The 18,000-nt window shown below is 53.9% G+C and overlaps 1 protein-coding gene across 3 annotated transcripts in view; it reads left to right on the forward strand.

Moving 5' to 3' along the window:
* Nucleotides 1-18,000, forward strand: part of SPRYD3 (SPRY domain containing 3) — a 37,654-nt gene that overhangs the window by 7,133 nt on the left and 12,521 nt on the right. For 2 of the 3 annotated variants that reach the window (XM_077838331.1, XM_077838330.1), the window contains exons 5-7: nt 1,042-1,177; nt 1,584-1,772; nt 16,159-16,308. In XM_077838331.1, the coding sequence (XP_077694457.1) occupies nt 1,042-1,177; nt 1,584-1,772; nt 16,159-16,308 (475 nt within the window). The remainder of the gene's footprint in view (nt 1-1,041; nt 1,178-1,583; nt 1,773-16,158; nt 16,309-18,000) is intronic. The other variant, XM_077838332.1, reaches the window with a different exon arrangement.

An 18,000-nucleotide genomic window follows, 5' to 3' on the forward strand; every position in this document is an offset into this window, starting at 1 on the left:
AATGGGGGGTTGGGTGGATGCAGGAATTAATTTGATCAGCAGTAAAAGCCCTGAGGAGACCAGTGGCCCAGCTAGCTCAGTGATCTGTCTTCCCACGGTGGCCGGTTCCAGCTGCTTCAAAGGGAATGAACAGAACAGAGCAGTTTATCGAGTGATCTTCGCCTGTCCAATCCCAGCTTTTGTCAGTCAGAGGTTTAGTGGGGAAATGACACATAGATTGCTCTGGGTATCGCTCAACACATAGACATCCCCCCTTGTGCTGGAGCTGCGTGTTCCTTCTCTCTGGTCAAAAGGACTGTGTAAACCTTCTGGAAAACGTGGCAAGCTGCCACTGCCATGGAATGTCTGGTGCTGTCAGCCCTAGATTCTTAAGCAGGCATCAGCATCCTGCTGGGCGCTCCACTGAGCTGCTCCATTTGCTTCCCTTCCAAGGCAGCCCCACATCTGTGGTGAGGTCTGTACCCTCTGTGCTCATCCCCTCGTATCCAGATAGGAAGAACGGCCCAGGGGTTAGGGCACCAGGCTGGCACTTGAGAGACTTGAGCCCAGGTCTCCCAGACTTCTGGGGTGATCTTGGGCAAGTCATGTAGCCGCTCTGGGCCTTGGTTCCCCATCAGCACCTGCCTCACACATACCATACATTAAAGATTGTGGGGTGCTCAGAGCTCCGCTGATGGGGGCCAGATAAGTACCTAAGATGGATAGACGGCCAGTCTGAATTAGCTGGCTGACAAGCTGTCAGATGTCCAGGCAGCTTCTTGCGGGGGTCAAGGTAACTGCATTGAGGTTAGCTGGGTGCTACCTGGGATTCTCTCAGAGACACCTGGAATCTTACTGTGCGAATGGGAGGGTTACTCCGTTGATGATGCCCTGACAGTGTTTTGTGTCCCTGCGGAGACCCAGGGGCCTATAGGCACAAAGTGTTCCTCCCTCCCCTGCTTGTTAATTTTGCCCTTTGTGCCGAGCCTGGGTGCCAGTGAGTCTCACGTTGGGGCATCTGCGATGCTTTCCAAGGTCATTCCTTGCTCTTCGCACCCTCAGGCTCTACAATGGCAGAGCGAAGGGCCGACAGTTTGGGACGAAGTGCAGCTCGGGGGATCGGATTGGCTGCGGGATCGAGCCAGTTTCTTTTGAGGTCCAGACAGCCCAGATATTCTTCACCAAGAACGGAAAGAGGGTATGAGCTGCTTATTGGAAATGGTTGTCCATCCGGCTGGGTTTCTTACTGCTTGTGGGGGAGGGATCTGTTGAAAACCAAGTTGCTGGTGGAACTCACCTGTAGTCATGGCTTTGTGGACATCAGGGCAGGCTCTGCAGAGATGAGGACGGGCAGAATGTGTGAGCTGCTCTTCCTGGGGCTAGATCCTCTAGATGCAGAGCAGGCTTCCTCCAGTGACATGGCTCAGCTGTGACCCACAGAGACCCCCTGACCCCATAGGGCAGAGGTTGGGGTTCAGCTCCCATGGCTAACTCTGCTACTGCTGGCAGGATTGACTGAAATACCAGGGACCTGTCGTGCTGCGAGCAAGTGACACCAGAGGTACAGGAGGCTCACGGAGGGTCTTGCTGGCTGTATCCCGTAGGTGGGCTCCACCATAATGCCCCTGTCCCCGGATGGGCTCTTCCCCGCCGTGGGGATGCACTCGCTGGGAGAAGAGGTTCGGTTGCACCTCCACGCCGAGCTGGGCAACGAGGAAGACGACAGTATCATGATGGTGGATAGCTATGAGGATGAGTGGGGCCGGCTCCACGACGTGAAGGTCTGTGGCACGGTGAGTGAACTGATGGGTCGCCCCTGCAGGGAGCCCGGGGCAATGTCTGCCTTCAGCTTAGGTGCAGGCTTTGAACCTGGTCCTTCCTTAGAGCGAAGGTAACCCAGTTCCTGCCATTCCCCTGCCCTGGGTCTCCTTCCCCTCTGGATTCCAAAGAGAGCATCTTAACGCTGGGGGCAGGGATCTACGGAGCACGTGCTATGCAGGGTGTTGGCTGCCGACCTAGCTGGCAGGTGATCAGGTCCCCTTGAGGCATTGGCCCCTCTCTACAGCAGGTGCTGTGCTCTGTGCTGGAGGGAGGGAATGGTCTGAGCTTGACGGATTGGTTCTGTGCTTGCGTTAGTTTGGGTTCTTACTGGGGTTACCAGGGGCTGTGATGTCAAACAGGGAGATTCCTCTGAATCCAAGGGTCTCTGGCAGGAAGGGCGCAGGTTGGAGCTAGGAATAAGGTTTTAAAGATTCTCCTTCCCTGCCTTGTAAGCTACAGTGGCTGCTGCCATTTATACCGTGATAGCCTATAGACGCCCCATTGTGCTAAGCGCTGGACAAACCCAGAACAGATCTGCCCTGAGGAGCTGACAAGCTAAGTCTAAAATGAGAGACAACAAGTGGATACAACAGTGGGGGAGCCTAAGGAGCCAAAGAGACCAAACTGGCATCTTTTCTCCCCAGCTGCTACCCAGAGAGGTAGCATGGTCTAATGAGCGTGGCTCTGGACTGGGAGTCTGGAACCTTGGTTCTCTTTCCAGTGCCTCGGTTTCTCCTTCTCTGAAACAGGGACAGTGATGCTGATCTGCCTGCATACAGTGCTTTGTGATCTGTGAGGGGGAAGTGCTGGCTAATTGCTAGATAGAATTAGCATTACCCAAGAATGTGCAGGCTTGTGTGATCTTTTCCTCCAAAGCGAGATTGTTGGCTCTGTTAATTCCACAAACACACAGATGCTTATTTATTTTTAGTCAAGCTCGAGGTGGGGGTAGTGCGGGGGATTTCCCCCTACCCCCTGGAAATTCATCAAAGAAGTGGAATTGTTCCAAGCAGCTCTTTTGAAAACCCTGCTTGGCTTTGCTTTTTGGGCACCCCGGCAGCGATGCATGATCTCATAAGTGATCACCGCCCAGTTAGAAGGTAGAGCCTTGAACTCTTTGCCAAGGTGTCTCAGTGCCTCCTCTCCGCTCGGCACTGGAAAGCAGCAGGAGTTGGAAATTTGGGACTAGCTGTGTATGATCTGTGCTTAGCTTGGGAGTTCTGAAGTCACTGGGTTGGGCGCTGCTGCGTTACAGTCCAGACACTTGCTCCGTCCCACTCGGCCTAGGGATGAAAGTCTTGAGGTCTCTCGGGACTCATGGCTGCCATTCTGCCCCACTGATTGGGGGCATCTTTATTAACTGTATATAACTGGGAGCTGCTTTCTACCAAGATCAGTTCTGAAGATGTGTCCTAGTCCCAAAAGCATTTATACTGATGCACAAAGTGCTTCTAGCCCTGACTGGCTGTGAGGTACAGGGCTTCGCAATCGCTCTGACGCCACACTTCAGCCATCTTTGCAAAGCACGGGTGAGATCTGTGGTTATTAGCCCCTTTTTTACAGATGGGGAAATTGACTAGCTGCAATCTCTAGGGCAGTATAAAATCTGGGAGTCCTGACTCCCAATCCCTGACTTTACCTACAGGGCTATGCTCCCTCCCAGAGCTGGGGATAGAACCCAGGAGTCCTCACTCCCTTTCCTCTGCTCTCACCCATGGGCGGCCCCGCCCTTAGAGTTGGCAAAGCCACTCTTTACTGATCCCACCAGGTGCAAAGCCTTGGTCTGTCATGAAGAGGGCTGCAAAGCTAACAAGCCAGTTAGCTCTGTTTCAGCGTGAACCTGTGGAAGGGTATGAATGCGTCCTTGGGATGCCCGTATGTCATTGGGGCTGCTGCAATACACAATGAGCTTGGCAATTGCATCTGTCTCTCTGCAGCGCGACCCAGTAAAATCCCCACTGTAGGCTGCTCCTGTCCGCTCCTGAGAGCGACGAGGCTAGTGGAGTCCCACAGGCTGGTTCGCTTGCCCCTGAAGCTAGCCGAGTAATCCAAGACCATGCTTCTCCATCCTTGCAGGGGATTCTGGTCTGGAGTGGCCATTCCCAGAGCCCAGCAGTAGCTTGGAGCGCTGCCATGCTCTTTCTGTTCCCCAGCTGCCATGGTTACCTGGAGCGTGGTCCCTATAATTATCAGATGGGTTTTACCCTGGCTGGGGGCAGGTGAGGAGCAAGTCCCTCATTGGCTGGGGAAAAATCTCAGGCTGCCATGTGATGACCCCTCTGCATGGCTGGGTTGTCACGTAGCTTCCGGGCCTTGGTCCTACAAGCTCAGCCTGTGGACGTGCTTCTTGCTGGTGTGGGCAAGGTCCAGCACTAGGCCTTGTTCAGCCCCTTTCCCTACCTGCAAAGGGTACAAGGCTGACGATCAAAGGTGGGGTTGGGTCCAAAGGGATGAGGGCCAAAACGACAGCCGCGTCATGCCTGGCTCTGCACCGGCCTCGCTGAGTGTCTGTGCGGGCTTCCCTGCAGAAGCCGGCTCCTCGGGACGTTCTCTGCCCATGCTCTGCCGCACTGACCTCTCGACATGGGTCATTGTCACAGGGTGGTGGAGCCTCCGGTTGAGTTGGCTCTCCTGGCTCTGTTTTTGGCCAGCACGCCCCGCCCTCTGGAACACTGCTTCGCTTCCCTCCCTGCCTTTGCGGAGCAGGGATCTCTGTGTTCTGGCTGCTCCCCAGAGCCGGTGGGTGCAGCGGGGCGGTTCGTCACCTGGCATCCCAGGCGAACCCAGCAGCGGGGCTGGCGGTAGCTGCCTTGTTGGCGTAGCTGTAGGGCCTAGCACTTCACCTCGCTTCCAGCACCCTGTTGTGTTCGGTAGGGTGAGAAAGGAAACGGCTGAACGTGAGGGTGGATCGACCCATGGGCGTCTGAATTTCCCGCTGTCTTTGTTGCTGTGTCTGGATGCTCGCTGCCCTTCTAGTGGAGGTAGAGCCTGTGGCTGCTGCATTACCCCTGATGCTTCCGGGGCATCCTGAGGCCACACGCTGTAACAGCTCTGACACATGCTGTCCCACGGCAACGGGAGAGCTGTGGTTAAAGTAGGGGACTGGGAGTCAGGACTTCTGGGTTCTGTTCCTGCCTCTGATCCACTTTCTGACCACGGGCAAGGCTTTGCCCTCACTGCCCCTGTTTCCTGCCTTGTAAAATTAGGGCCAGTAATATCTGCCGACATCACGGTGGGGCTTATGAGGCCGGCTTAGTCTGAGGGATTGGAGGGACTGGCTCTGTAATGAAGTGCACAGCAGTGTCTGGAGCCCATTCTTGTTCGTGAGAGGGCTCTTCCCAACGCCAAACATACCTTCTCCTCCTCCTCCTCCCTGGTCCAGCCAGGGTCCTTTTCCCCTTGTACTTGCATCTCCTCTTTCCTCTGGGGATCCCAAAGTCCTGTGGTAGAGGAAGACAAAGGCAATCCTTTGCTCACAGATGGGGAAACTGAGGCACGGTGGGTGTGGGGTATGTGACTTGACCGAAGTGCTGTTGTCCGTGGGGTTGGAAGCTAGAACCTTGTGCTAATCACTAGCTGCTGCTGCCTCCTCTTCCCAGCTGGAGCTCTCAGAGCATTTCTACCCTCTCCCAGAGCCTTTTTCAAAAACAAACTCGGGGCCCAAACCTTCTCCAGCTGTTAAAGGATTGCAGCTGTGAACGCAGACCCCACGTCGCAGCACATGTGACGGCCGCTCGTGTGTGCCGGATGGAGCCGGGCCGGACCATTTGATCAAGGCGCCGCGGCGGGGAAGAATCCGCCGTCTTGGGCTGCATCCTTTTCCATCTCAACCTCTGTTAACCGCCCCCCCAATTCTCCTCTGACATTTCATTGCAGACAACATCTGTGAAGTTGAATTTTGAGGCAGGGCCAGGAGAGACATTCCAAGGCCTTCGCTGACCTTTAGACAGAGCGAGTGTTTCTCATCTGCTCCCTGGAACGGCTGTGTGGGGTTTTGCCATGGCTCCTGCCTGCCAGGGCAAGTCTGTTTGGTTCTCCCCCCCACCCCCCCACCCCTTCCCTCTTGCCATGTGTAAATACCGGCCAGCTCAGCCGCACTACCACAAACGTTCGAACAATGCACGGTGCTAATTGACGCGGGAGGGTTGGCAGGGTGTGGCGTGAACACCGAATTAGGAACTTTATAAATAGGCTCTTGCATTCTTTCACGGTACAGCTGGCTCCTGTGTGCGACGGCACCCCACCTTTACTCCCTTGGTTTGCATCAGCCCCAGCAGAAGCCACTGTCCCTCTCTCGGGCAGAGGGATTCCCACGCAGGTGCTGAACTCTCCTATCTCCAAAGCAACAGGGTGTGGTGGCTGGGGTTACTGGGACTCCTTGGTTCTTCTAGCTCTGCCACTGACGCAGTGCTTGACCGTAGCCATGTCACATCGCTGCCTTGTGCCTCAGTTTCCCCTCTCTAAAACTTCCTAATTCTGGTGTGAAGGCTTAATGTCTCTAAAGAGATCCTCAAATCAACAGCATCTTATGAGTGCAGTGTGTTACTTTTAAATAGGCTCATTTCCTGGTCCACCAATACAGAGACCGTCCATTTTCCGAAAGAGACAGACTGCTTGGAGAGGGGCATTTGCCTGGGACAGAGCTTCTTACAGGCACAGACCAGTTCTGTTTCTTCATTTCTAAGTCACCTGTCCCCCAAAATGCTGTGTCGGATGAGAGGGGTCTTGAATGCTAACATCAGATGAGCTCCTTGGGGACAACCTAGTGCTGTTGGCAGCTGGGGAGTGGGGCTCCTCTGACGAGTTGGTATTGGGTTCTTCTGGGGACTGGATCAGCGCCCAGATGTGCCAGCTGGGGCATGCCAGCAAAACCATAGTCCTGCATGTGAGCTTGGCACCAGAGTGTTCGTCTCACTGAGATGACTTAGGCTTGGACAAAGCTACCTGTCCTGTTGTCCCCAGTGGGGAAATTGTGCACGAGGCAAGATCAGGCTTTTAAAGCCAAGACTAGGAGCTGGGAGTCGTGGGTCAGTGGATGACCTTAGCCAAGTCGCTGCTACTCTTTGTGCCTCAGTTTCCCTCTCTCTAAAACTGAGAGTAGAGAGAGCATGGGTATCTACCCCCAGTTGCTGACCTGGACAGAGGTCCCTCTGACTGCTACTCTCAGGGCAAAGCTGGCTCTCCATTCTCCAATCCCTAGCAGCTGTGATTCTGGCATCTTTCAGAAGTCTCTTGTTGTTTGGCTTCTTTTAATATCATAATGTTCGTGGAACTTCTGTTATCTGCACTAGGGGAGCACCTTTGGGCCCCAACTGAGATAGGGGGCCCCGTCATTCTGGGCCCTGCACATACAGTGAGAGGTGATTCCTGCCCTAGAGAGCCTGAAAATTAAATAAACAAAAGGCCAGCGAAGGGCTGGAGGGAAATGAGGCTCAGACTAGACCTGGGCTTTCTGTACATGCAGTTTTGTCCTGGTGTAACTGGTGGTCGGGGTGATTTGTTTTTTTGACCCGTCCAGTTATACCAGTACAACCTCTAGTGTGAGCACAGGTATGCTGGTGTAAAGGTGCCTTTGACCGGTATAGCTTGTTCCATTTCCCCTACAAGAATAAGTCACCTTTATACTGGTAAGTCTGCATTCCCATCAGGGGCTTGTGCTGCTTTCACAAGATCAGTACAGTTAAAGCATTGCAGCGTCTGTGTGTGGACAAGGCCTGGGATTTAAAGATGGGATGTTGTCGGGTAGCCTAGACTTTACAGCATGTGCTGAAGAACACTCTGCTTTCTCTTTACTCAGCCTGAGAAGACCTGTCTTAGCTCGAGCTAGCCGCTGTGGTCCATCCCACACCTCTAAATCCTAGTCTGGACAAAGCCCCAGACACCTGCTGGAGGTCATGCAGCAGGTTGGTGGTAGGGCCGGGAATAGAACCCGGGTGTCCTCAATCTTTCCAGTACCCTCACTGCTAGACTAACTGCCGCCTGTGTATTTTCTCTCCTTAAGAACATGTTGGTGGCTTAGCCAGACGGCCGGAAGGGGGGTTGAAGCAGTGGGTTCTGGGAAGGAAGGAGGCCTGGCAGTCATGTTGTTACACAGCCACTCCAGGAGCATGAAAGAGTCTTTTCCTCTAATCCTCGGTATAGTTCAGGCCTGATCCGATCCCTTTCTCTTGCCTGCTCCATCCCACTAGTGACGGGAGCGCATAACTAACCCTGGTCCCTGCTGGGAAAGGGGGTCCGTGGGTGGCCCTGCCACACAGCGTGTGGGGGTGGCATGAGCCTGCGGGGCTTTAAGCAGCATGACGGGAGATTCCCTGCACTGACAGTGGAATCTCAAAGGCTCTAATCTTGGGTCCTGCGCTTCCTCCCCTTTCGTGGCTTGCAGCATGAACGTGTATTATCAATGAGACAGAGCTGGGTGGGAGTGGGAAGTTCTGTCGCTCTTCCAACACTTTGTTTGGTACTTACTGTTTTACCTGGATGTCCCTGGGATCCAGATACGTGCCCAGTCCCTCTTTGAATCTTGCTACTTTCTTGCCCTCAACAACATCCAGTGGCAATGAGTTCCACAGTCTGTGTATTGGCGTGGAACATAGCCCCTTCTTTTCCAACTTCTACCTGTTCCTCCATGTGCCTGGCTCAGAATTCTGGTGGATAGCTAATTACTTTTGCTACTAATTGAGGCCATAGGATGGCTAGTTGCTGCCAGCTCCTTACCTGCGGGAAGACCAAGCCATCTGTGATGAGACTACCTACCTCTTATACCTTGCTTTTTATCAGTAGTTTTCAAAGTGTAATTATCTCCATTTTCCTGATGGGGAAACTGAGGCACAACGGTGACATGACCTGCCCCAGGACAGTGGCAGAGCTGGGAATAGCACCCAGAATAGCTGGTGCTCTATTCACTAGGCCACACTGCCTCCCTCTAGTGGATGGGCTCTGGCACTGCTGTGTTGCCAGAGAGATGAACTCAGTGAGCCATCTCTGTGGCACATCTAGGGATTTTTAGCTTTGGGCCCTAGCGAAAGAACAGACTGGATCGTGAGGATTTCCCTGCACCCGGGGGCTGAGGCAACAATGAGTAATAGGCAGCAGCAGTTCATGGAGGACACGTTATGCCAGGCAAACTTGAGGGCTTTTTATTTTCATTGGCTGGAGTGACTTTGGCAAAGGGTTTGAGATGGTCTCGCGCTCCCTGTCCTGGGGAACTAGCTTCAGTGCATGCGAATCCAATTACCCTCCTGGGCTGGAGCAGACCTGTGTGGCGTTGGGATGAGGCTGGGGTGCCGTGCAGCTGCTGGCATTCAGCCTTTTATTTAGCAGCCGGGAAGAGTTTGCTAAATTAGCTGACCCGCTGAAATTGCGGGGTGGCAGATACCAGTGCAACAAAGGCCAAGGGAGCTAGGAAGGTTGTCGATGTGGGCGGGAAATAGCCATGGGTCTGCGGTGTTGCCCGCTGCTGTGATTTCTCTCATGATTCTCTCGCTGCTTGGTGTCTCTTTACTCCTTAAAGCACCATCTCCTGGAGTCATGTGACAAAATCCTCAGCTTGGTTTTTTTTTTAATTACTGAAAGTTTCTAGCTCCTGTGCCTGTGGAGAAAAGCTAGAAAACATGACCCCAAATGTTCAGAAACTGGAAAGCCAATAAAAAGGATCACAAGCGATATTTTAAACCTCGTGATTGGCTTAAAAATAATCTCACAATTTTTGGAGCCTGACTCGGCGTTTTTGGATGTTTGGGGCTGGCGATGCTGGATCTGAACCTTGTTTTTTTGTTGTAGCATCGACTGCTGCGAGTACATGTTGCCTTCACAGAGCTAGCTACGCCAAGTAGCGAGTGTCAGCAGGCTCCGGCCCCTCGAGGGAAAACCCACTCTGTGCCTAGTCGGTGGGCAGGGGCTCCGAGGGAGATAGGCAGCGAATTGGCTGAGAGTTTGTAGTGCAGTAGGGGCCCATGTTAATTCGGCTGCACCTATGTTACAGATCTGGTGTTAGGTGTCCATCCAGCATGCCTAGAACCAGCCCAGGCTCCCAGGTGCAAGTACAGGCACCTCGCTGCCTGGAAGGCATCACTGCCGAGGGCTGAGGTGGGATGCAGAGCAGTGCTGCCGATCAGTGGGCGGGAGCGAGTAACCATCCCCAAGCAGCGGGGAAGGGGGGCGAGAGGTGGCGTTCGGGGTGGTCCGAGCGTCTCCGGCCAGGAGTGTGTGTAGTCAGCCCCCCTTCCTAGCCCAATTCCCAGTAATCAAATCTCCTCTCGGTCTTTTTTTTCAATCAACTAAACAAATTGAATTCACCGTCAGGCTTTTTTTTCTAGCTCTTAGCTCACTTTTGTGGTTCCTGCTCCAATTTTGAAACTCCCTTTTTAAAATGTGGACCCCAGAACTGAGGCCAGTGTTGCGATGCTGGTCTCAGCAGCGCTTCATTAGAATCCAAAGTCAAGGCTACGCATTCTGTGCTGCAGCTTGACGCTGCGATGGAGAGTACGGCCAAGATTTTCAACAGGGAGACTAAGTGGCCCGTAGGGGAGGGATGGCCTAATGGTTAAGGTGCTAGCCTGGGGCTTGAGAGACCCAGGTTCAGTTCCCCACTTTGACTGTGACTTTGGGCAAGTCATTTAGGGGGATGCTGCCATTTGAGCCTTTGACAACAAAATCCATTCTTAACCTCTCTTGTGAGTCAGTTTCCCCATGTGAAATGGGGATAATAGCAGGGTTGGGCAGGTAAATACACTAAGGATTGTGAGGTGCTCAGACACTGGGGACAGGGCCTAGATTTAGGTGCTTAAGGGCCTGATAGTTCAGCTGTTTATAAAGGATTGTTGGCATCATTGTCATGTAATAGACGGGGAAACTGAGGCACAGAGCAGGGTAGGGGGTGAGGACTTGCCCCATGCCACCCAGCAAAGCAGTAGCAGAGCTGATGTCTTTGAAAGCGACTAGTGACTTTTTTGCATGTCTGGACTGCAGATCAAATGGCCTGGTTTCCAGAACGCAGGTGCTCGGGACTTTCTGAGAATTAGGCCCCTCTAAGAGGGTGCCACACTGGGGTGGGGTAGGGGCCTCCGAATCGCAATCGCTTGAAGGCCTGGGACATGATTTTTCAAATTTCCTGTGCTCTGCCTACTGCACCATGCTGCCTTTGCCTAATTTTAATAATGTCCGACTGACTAGCTCTCTGATACAGCTTATCATAGAATCTCAGGGTTGGAAGGGACCTCAGGAGGTCATCTAGTCCAACCCCCTGGTCAAAGGAGGACCAATCCCTACATGGCCCCCTCAAGGATTGAACTCACAACCCTGAGTTTAGCAGGCCAATGTTCAAACCACTGAGCTATCCCTCTTCCCCACCAGGAAAGAACAATCGGTGAAAACCACCTCCGCCCTTGGGCCAGCCTAGAAGGGGAGATTGCAGACTGTTCCTCTCCATCTTGCCACCCTTAGTGCTGAATAACTTTGCCCCTGCTAAATTCCCCCTCCCCCAATCCTTTGAATCTCTAGCCAGGGCTTTTCCGTTTTAGCTCCAGACTGTCAGGAAATGATAATGCACATAATTCACATTCTTCTCTCGGACAGTCTTATTACTGACGGCCCTTGATGAAAGGCCTGGTTTGGGTTTGGGTGCTCCGGTTGGCTGGGAGGGGGAGGTAAAGGGCAGTTTTATCATGTGTCTGTCTGTTCCGAAAAGTTGGTTGTCTTGGAATTTTCGTCATCTGCGCCACAATCGCCTCGGGCCGTCTCCTCCCCGCACACGCTCCCCGTCCTGGGGAATTACACGGGCCTCTTTCTTTTTCCAAACCCAGCTGCCTGCTAGGAAGCATCATTTGAAGGGAAGCTGGCAAGGGTGGCACAAATGCCCCCTTGAGAAGCCCTGCTGAGATTGTGGGCTGATTCCCTCCCTGCCCATGGCAAAGGATTCTTAGGTTTGTCCATACAGGGACCCCCTGGAACCTTCATCCATCAAGTCAAGATGCCATTCAGCAATATGAGAGAGGCCAGGTGGCATGTGCCCCCTCCTCACACCAGGTCCTGCCCCCCCCCCCCCCCCCCGGTTGAGAACTCATACCTAGGTGACCAGCCAGCATGGGACTGCCTTTCCAGAGGGGCACTGTATTCAACCTGCCTACGCACTCAGCGGCTGCCTGAGCCACTCTCCAGCTTTGTGCCTTGTTCTTCGGAGGGGTGGGGGGGCCTTCTCAGACTTGTCCTCGATCCTTGTGGTTCCTTTTTCCTGGCTCAGCGCCGCCCCCGTCAAACCAGAGAGGAGCTGCGCTTGCCCATCGCAGCTTAGGAGCCACTCCATTGTGCTCTGCACTGGGAGGCTTCCAAATTATAGCTCTTTCAGGCCTGAAGCGTCTGTGTATGATCATCTCTTTGAGCTCCAGCAGTGACCGAGCTATTGAGGGTCCTGTCTCTCACTCTCTGAGCTGTGATTGCTTCTGAACGCCGCGGAAGACACGGCGCAACCCTTATGGATGCGGCTATCGTTGTCTCTTAGCACAGAGAGCGTTCCCAGCTCCAGTGGGGGCGAGGCAAACGCATTGTTGTATGGGTGTATGGCCACGGAATGGGGCACGAGGGAGGCCGGAGGGTGCTGGGGGGTGCACTTTGAGCTGGAGCGTGGGGGCTGGGAGGGATTGTGTAGGCCTGGGAGGAGTCCCTGTTGATGTTGGATGGCACAGGGCGGGGCTGGGGGGCGTAGGCTGGTAGCCGCTACTCAGTCTGTTATTCAGATGATGCCTTACTAGTTTTAAAGCAGCTAATTAAAAGGGGATTAAGGTATTTTGTGGGCAGCACTGCTGGGTGAATCACTGCCACTGCTGTGAGCGCTGCCATGGCACTGGGTAAACAATGCCCCCCTCCGGTCTCCAGGAGGAGCGTGCATGCCAGCACCTTTGCTGGGGCAAGTTGCAGCCGAGGGGCGTGAGCTGCTGGTGGGAAGCTTCCCATCTGGGAAGGTCTCCAGGGCCAGGGGGCCCGGCTGGTGGGTGCCAAGCCTGCCCCTAGAAAGCGGTCACCCAACTCTGGGGTGCCAGCACTGGGGTCTGAAGGTATCTTCCCACAGATTCAGGGCAGCAGCAAGCCTGGCACCTCCCACGCTAGGGGTGAGAGGTCAGAGGTCAGGATCCTACAACCCATGGGCTCCGTGGCTGCTAGCCTGTGGGGCAGGTTGTGCTGGTGGTTTTTGTGTTGTGAGCATCCCTGGAGCCCGTTTCCCTCCCCAGGTTTTAGGGAATGGGGTGGGGAGAAGGAGCCACCAAAGAGTCTCAGACTGTGCCCCCTACCTGGGAAACCCCTGGATATGTTGCCCCCCCAAATCCAGCTTGGATTAGGTCTGGAGAAGCTTCCAGGGGATGGGAATTGAAAACCACATGGGGAAATCTTCCCCCACTGCCCTTCCCTCACCGAAAGGCGGTTCCGCCATTGACTTCAGGGGAGCCAAGGTTCCCCCCAGATGCCTTGAGGCACCCCGCCTCAAGGGCTTTGGAGTTGCTCTGTAAGATGCCAGCTGCCCTGCACAAAGAGTGGAGCCATAGGACTGGAATGGTCGCTGAGGTTATGCCTGGTTTTGTGGGAGCCCCATCACATCATCCTGGCCAGAAATGGATCAGGTTCCATCTTCAGACAGCATAGGGCACTTGCCCCCAACCCTTCCTACTGAGGCTGCAAACCCACTCCTCTCCTCCAGCCTCAGCTGCTCCCTGGCCAGTTAATTCAGATTTGTTCTTGTGCCAGCGTTGTCCTTTGGCTCCTCAAGCTCTTCCCCCTCCCCGGTGTAATTTACCTAGAGCAATTGGATCCCCCTCAGCCTTTGTCTGGCTGAGCAAGCCAAGCCCCTCCTGTCTCCTCTTGTGAGATCAGCTCCGTTTCCCTGGTCAACCTAGTGGCTCTTCTCAGCATGTGCTCCACTTTGAATGCCGTGTTCTGGCCTGGAGCACATGCTCTGGTTGTATATTGCAGCAGAGCTAGCTGAGGGAGGATTGTGCAGGGGTGAGGGCTGTAGCCTGGGGATTGGGACACGCAGGTTCAATTCCTGGCTTTGCCACACACTTCCTGTGTGACCTGAGGGCAAGTCACTTAGTGTCTCTGTGCCTCAGTTCATGGCTATTGGGGAAAACTGCCCCCCCTCGCAGCAGGGTTAGGAGGTTAAATACATTGATAAGTGTGATATGCCCAGAAGCTGCGGTTATGGGCGCCATGTTTGTACCTACAGTGGATCTATTAGAGCATGGAAAAAAATGTCCCTGGCTCTGAGCAAGCCCCTGGCTCTGCACAGCTGGGTGGCCCCACAAACCCCTGGCCATTCTGCATCTCCCCCAGTGTTTTAGAGCAGTTGCTGTGCCCAGGAAACTTACCCTCTTCATGTAATGGTGTGCAGGCTCTTTCCCATCAGCCTGTAGGACTAGCTCCTGGTCTGGTGCTGTCATTGGCCCCAGCCCTGTCTGGACGCCACATGCATGCATAATGTGCAGCCACCTACGTTATCTGCTGTTCTAATCGACGGAGCTGACATGCTCTTTTACGTGATCCTACGTAAGTGTCCTTCTCTTCTAAGCTTGCTTTCTTCCAGCAGGGGAACATTTACAGTCTCTTTCCAGTGTTGTTCCTTGTCAAGGAGTGACCCGAGCTGACTTCGTCTTCCAGAGCCTCGTGCTGATTTTATTTTGGTGCTTAAATGGATGAGCAGTTCTCAGAATCCCGTGGCAATGCAGCGACTGAGTGGAAAAATGTAAACCACTGACCCTTTCCATGGCTTGGCAGGAGCCAGCAAATATTGGTTCAACATGCAGCCGGGCTCCGAGATGCGGGGTGGGGGAGCTAAAATGGACAAGATGCTTTGGGCCTGGTACAAACTAATCTGTCAGCTCCAGCTGTCAGCCAGTTCGTGTGTTGTTTTCTTGATTGCCAGGCCTTTGACGTGGTGTGTCGGCTCTTGCAACTCTGATCTTGTGAGTGTAAATAAGACTCTCTTCCTAAGAGATGAGCCCAGGCAGCCCTGGGGAGCAAAGGAGGGTGTGAGGTTGTCTCGTTTATGATCCCTGAAGGGATATTTTTCCACGCAGCTGCATTAGGTGGGACAAGGGCCCGGCTTGCTGGAGGCAGGAAACAAAAGCTGATGTCTGTGAAGCAACAATTGGAATGTCGGGTGCTGTCCAAAGAAAACCTCGTGACACAGGGCTTGCCTCATGAATCTGCAAAGCTCCCGGCCTTGTAAACATCCCCTTCTCCTCCTGAAAAACCCAGATTTTGCAATTCCCTCTGGATCCTTAGAGCAACTGGGACAGAAAATGCAGCTTTCTTCTCTCTCCTCCCCACCCTCCCAAAGTTAGCCAGATCCCAAGCGAGATCAGTTTAACTCAGTCTGTACTACTAGGACACAATCTAGTTTTTCTCTCCAACAGAAGCTGTTTCTTCTAATGACTCCCCTTTCCTCCCCAACCCCAGGGCTTTTGGGGGTGGCTGGCTCTCTTGAGGAGTTGGCTATGGGGTGTTCTGGGTGATCTGGTGGGACGTAGGGGGTAGCCTAGAACAGCTGTCGTCGCAGGGTTGTCCCTGGCTTGTTTGAAAGGACTGAGCGGTCTCATTCTGCTTCCTAGAAGATGCTTCTCTGTATCCCAAGGGGGACAAGGCCTGACATGCTCTTTTATGTGACCCTTGGCCAGGCAAGCAGGTTGGCTGGCTTCTGTTACTTCCTTTCCCTCTTCTGTTGAAACTTACCAACCTTCAGTTCTGAAATCTGTCTGAGCCCCCCTCCCCGTCCCCAGTGTTGGGGGCATAAGTCCCTCCCACTGGGCGGAGCTAGATCACTGTATAACTAAGCCAGACTGAGTGACCCCACCCATAGGGCTGCAGAGACCCAACTGGTCTCCTTCCATACAGGCTTTTTCATAAGCCATTCACTTCACCTTGAAGTGCCATGATTTAAACTGGGCCGGAGAGCTGAGTGGCATTCTCCTTTGCTCCCTGCCGGGCTACGAAACACTCCCAGGCTAGGGACAGATGGAACCTGCAGCCCAGGCTCCCCCGGGTCACTTGTGCAGTGCAGACAGGAGCAGGGCCTGCTCTGTGGCCGTGCAGGGGACCTTTCCAGGGCAAACAATCGATCATTCTGCAGGTCAGGGGTTTGCTACCTATGACTTGTGAACAGGTGCCTGCGGGGTGGGGATTCACCCCGTCCTTCCTGTATTGCTAAGAGAGGGGAGGGTGTCCTGGTTATCTGGGAGTGGGATACTGGGTGAGGAGCTGGGACTGTGTTGGCATGGGAAAGATGAGAACTGCTGCCATAGGAGTCCCTGCCTTGTGGGTCTCCGGTGCCGCGTCTGCTCTCAGAGGTTGACTCCGATCTCCTGTTCTCTGCAGCTCCTGGAGTACGTGGGCAAGGGGAAGAGCATCATCGACGTTGGGCTGGCCCAGGCAAGGCACCCCTTGAGCACCAGGAGCCACTACTTTGAGGTGGAGATCGTAGACCCCGGGGAGAAGTGCTATATCGCACTAGGCCTGGCCCGGAAGGTAAAGCCACTGCGGGGAAAGTGCCTTCTGGATGGGTCCCACACATCCGTCCGATATGTGTGTCTGTCCACGAGCCTGCTGATAGCAAGAGTGGTTTGAGGTGGGGCTTCGGAGACCAGGTTGTTCTGAGGAGATCTCCCATCCGTGGGATGACCCAGCCTAACCGTGTTCAGCTTCCACGAGGTGCCCCGATCGTTACACAAGCTGCATGTTTTATTATTGTGCCTATTTATTAAAAGCCCCTTCCCAGGCACCCCTCTCCCCCCCAGCAGGTGAATGATCTAGCCAGGCTCATTTCTCTTTGTGAGGTCTCACCTGATTGTGGCGTAGGAGCCATCCTGTAGGCTGCGCTGCCTCCCCCTCGAGAATGCAAACCACCCCCTGCCCCTTTCCTGCCATCTGTTTCTGTGTTTGTCCTGACATGTGATCTGGATTCATGCGCTCATGTTCGTCTCCCGGGTGATGCAGCACATTACCCTCCCCTGCTGCTGCTAGCATTCCTCATGGCACATCGGGCTTGCCAGGTCCAGTCTCTGTGTGAGAGCTGGCCCTGGGGTTGGCTGTACCCATGTTGCCAGGTTCCATTCTCTTGCCAAGTCAGCTACTGTCTACAGGGGTCTGCTTGTTACCCAGCTGTGCCTTGTCTGATGACAACCTATGAGTGAGGCTGCCAGGACAGCCCTAATCTGGGACAGTGATTGGAAATTGCTCTGCGGGCACTACGTGAAATGAGGGGTGGGCTCTCAGTTCAGTTCCTAGTGAGGGAGTGTCTGCATTGCAACGGGCACCTCTGATGACATTCTCTGCGGGGACCATGTAAAGCCGGGTCTGCACTTAGGTTTTGCCGTGTTAACTGTGTCGGCTTTGCCCCCTGACTTATTCCGGTTCAGAGAAGCGAAATAAGCGATACCCGCATAAGCAGTTTTATACTGGGATAACTATCTACACTAGGCTTTCACCTGCATCACCGCGTTGGCAAAAACCTATCTTGATGGCAATAACTCTGCCGCTCAAACAGCTAAGAGCAGGCCTGGCCTAACGAATGAGACCAACACAGACCCTCTTAGGTGCTTTCTTCCCTAAGAGAGAAGGTGTTTTCTGTTCCCAGGTCTGCCACTGGCTTGCAAAGTACTTCTCCTCCCCCCTCCATGCCTCAGTTTCTCCATCTGTAATGTGGGGACAATGATACCTCTTTGAAAAGCGCTTTGGGATAAGAGCTAGGGATGATGATTGGTGATTAAGATGAGTTGATAGGAGGTAAGCACTGAGGAAAGACTACACTGTTTGTAGTTTTCACATGAGTTGGTTGGCGGGTTGCGTTCTGGAATGAAGGGGGCAACCTGTCCATGGCCAGACCCCAAAGGAAGCTGCCCCTCCTCTCAGAAGAGAGGACTCAAAATCGTTAACAGGGCAACAAAATGCCCACGTGAATGGCCCACAACAGGCAGGAGGTGCCCCTGGAACCTGGGCTGGGAAGGAGCCAGAAGCGACCCCGTTTAATCCCACTGTTCCTTGCCCACTTTTGCTGCAGCTGGAATGCGGCAAATAGGTGGAAATGGGCGCTTGTGTCCAGCGGTTTCTTGGGGGCAGGCCAGGTTAAGTGTGACAAGCCACGCTGGGTCACAGCATTGTCAGCTGGAAACCCTAAATTCCATCTACCCCTTGTACTGGTTTGGTCCCTGTCACCATATT

The sequence above is a fragment of the Eretmochelys imbricata genome, chromosome 20 (assembly GCF_965152235.1).
Source record: "Eretmochelys imbricata isolate rEreImb1 chromosome 20, rEreImb1.hap1, whole genome shotgun sequence".
In the NCBI taxonomy this organism is placed as follows: domain Eukaryota; kingdom Metazoa; phylum Chordata; order Testudines; family Cheloniidae; genus Eretmochelys; species Eretmochelys imbricata.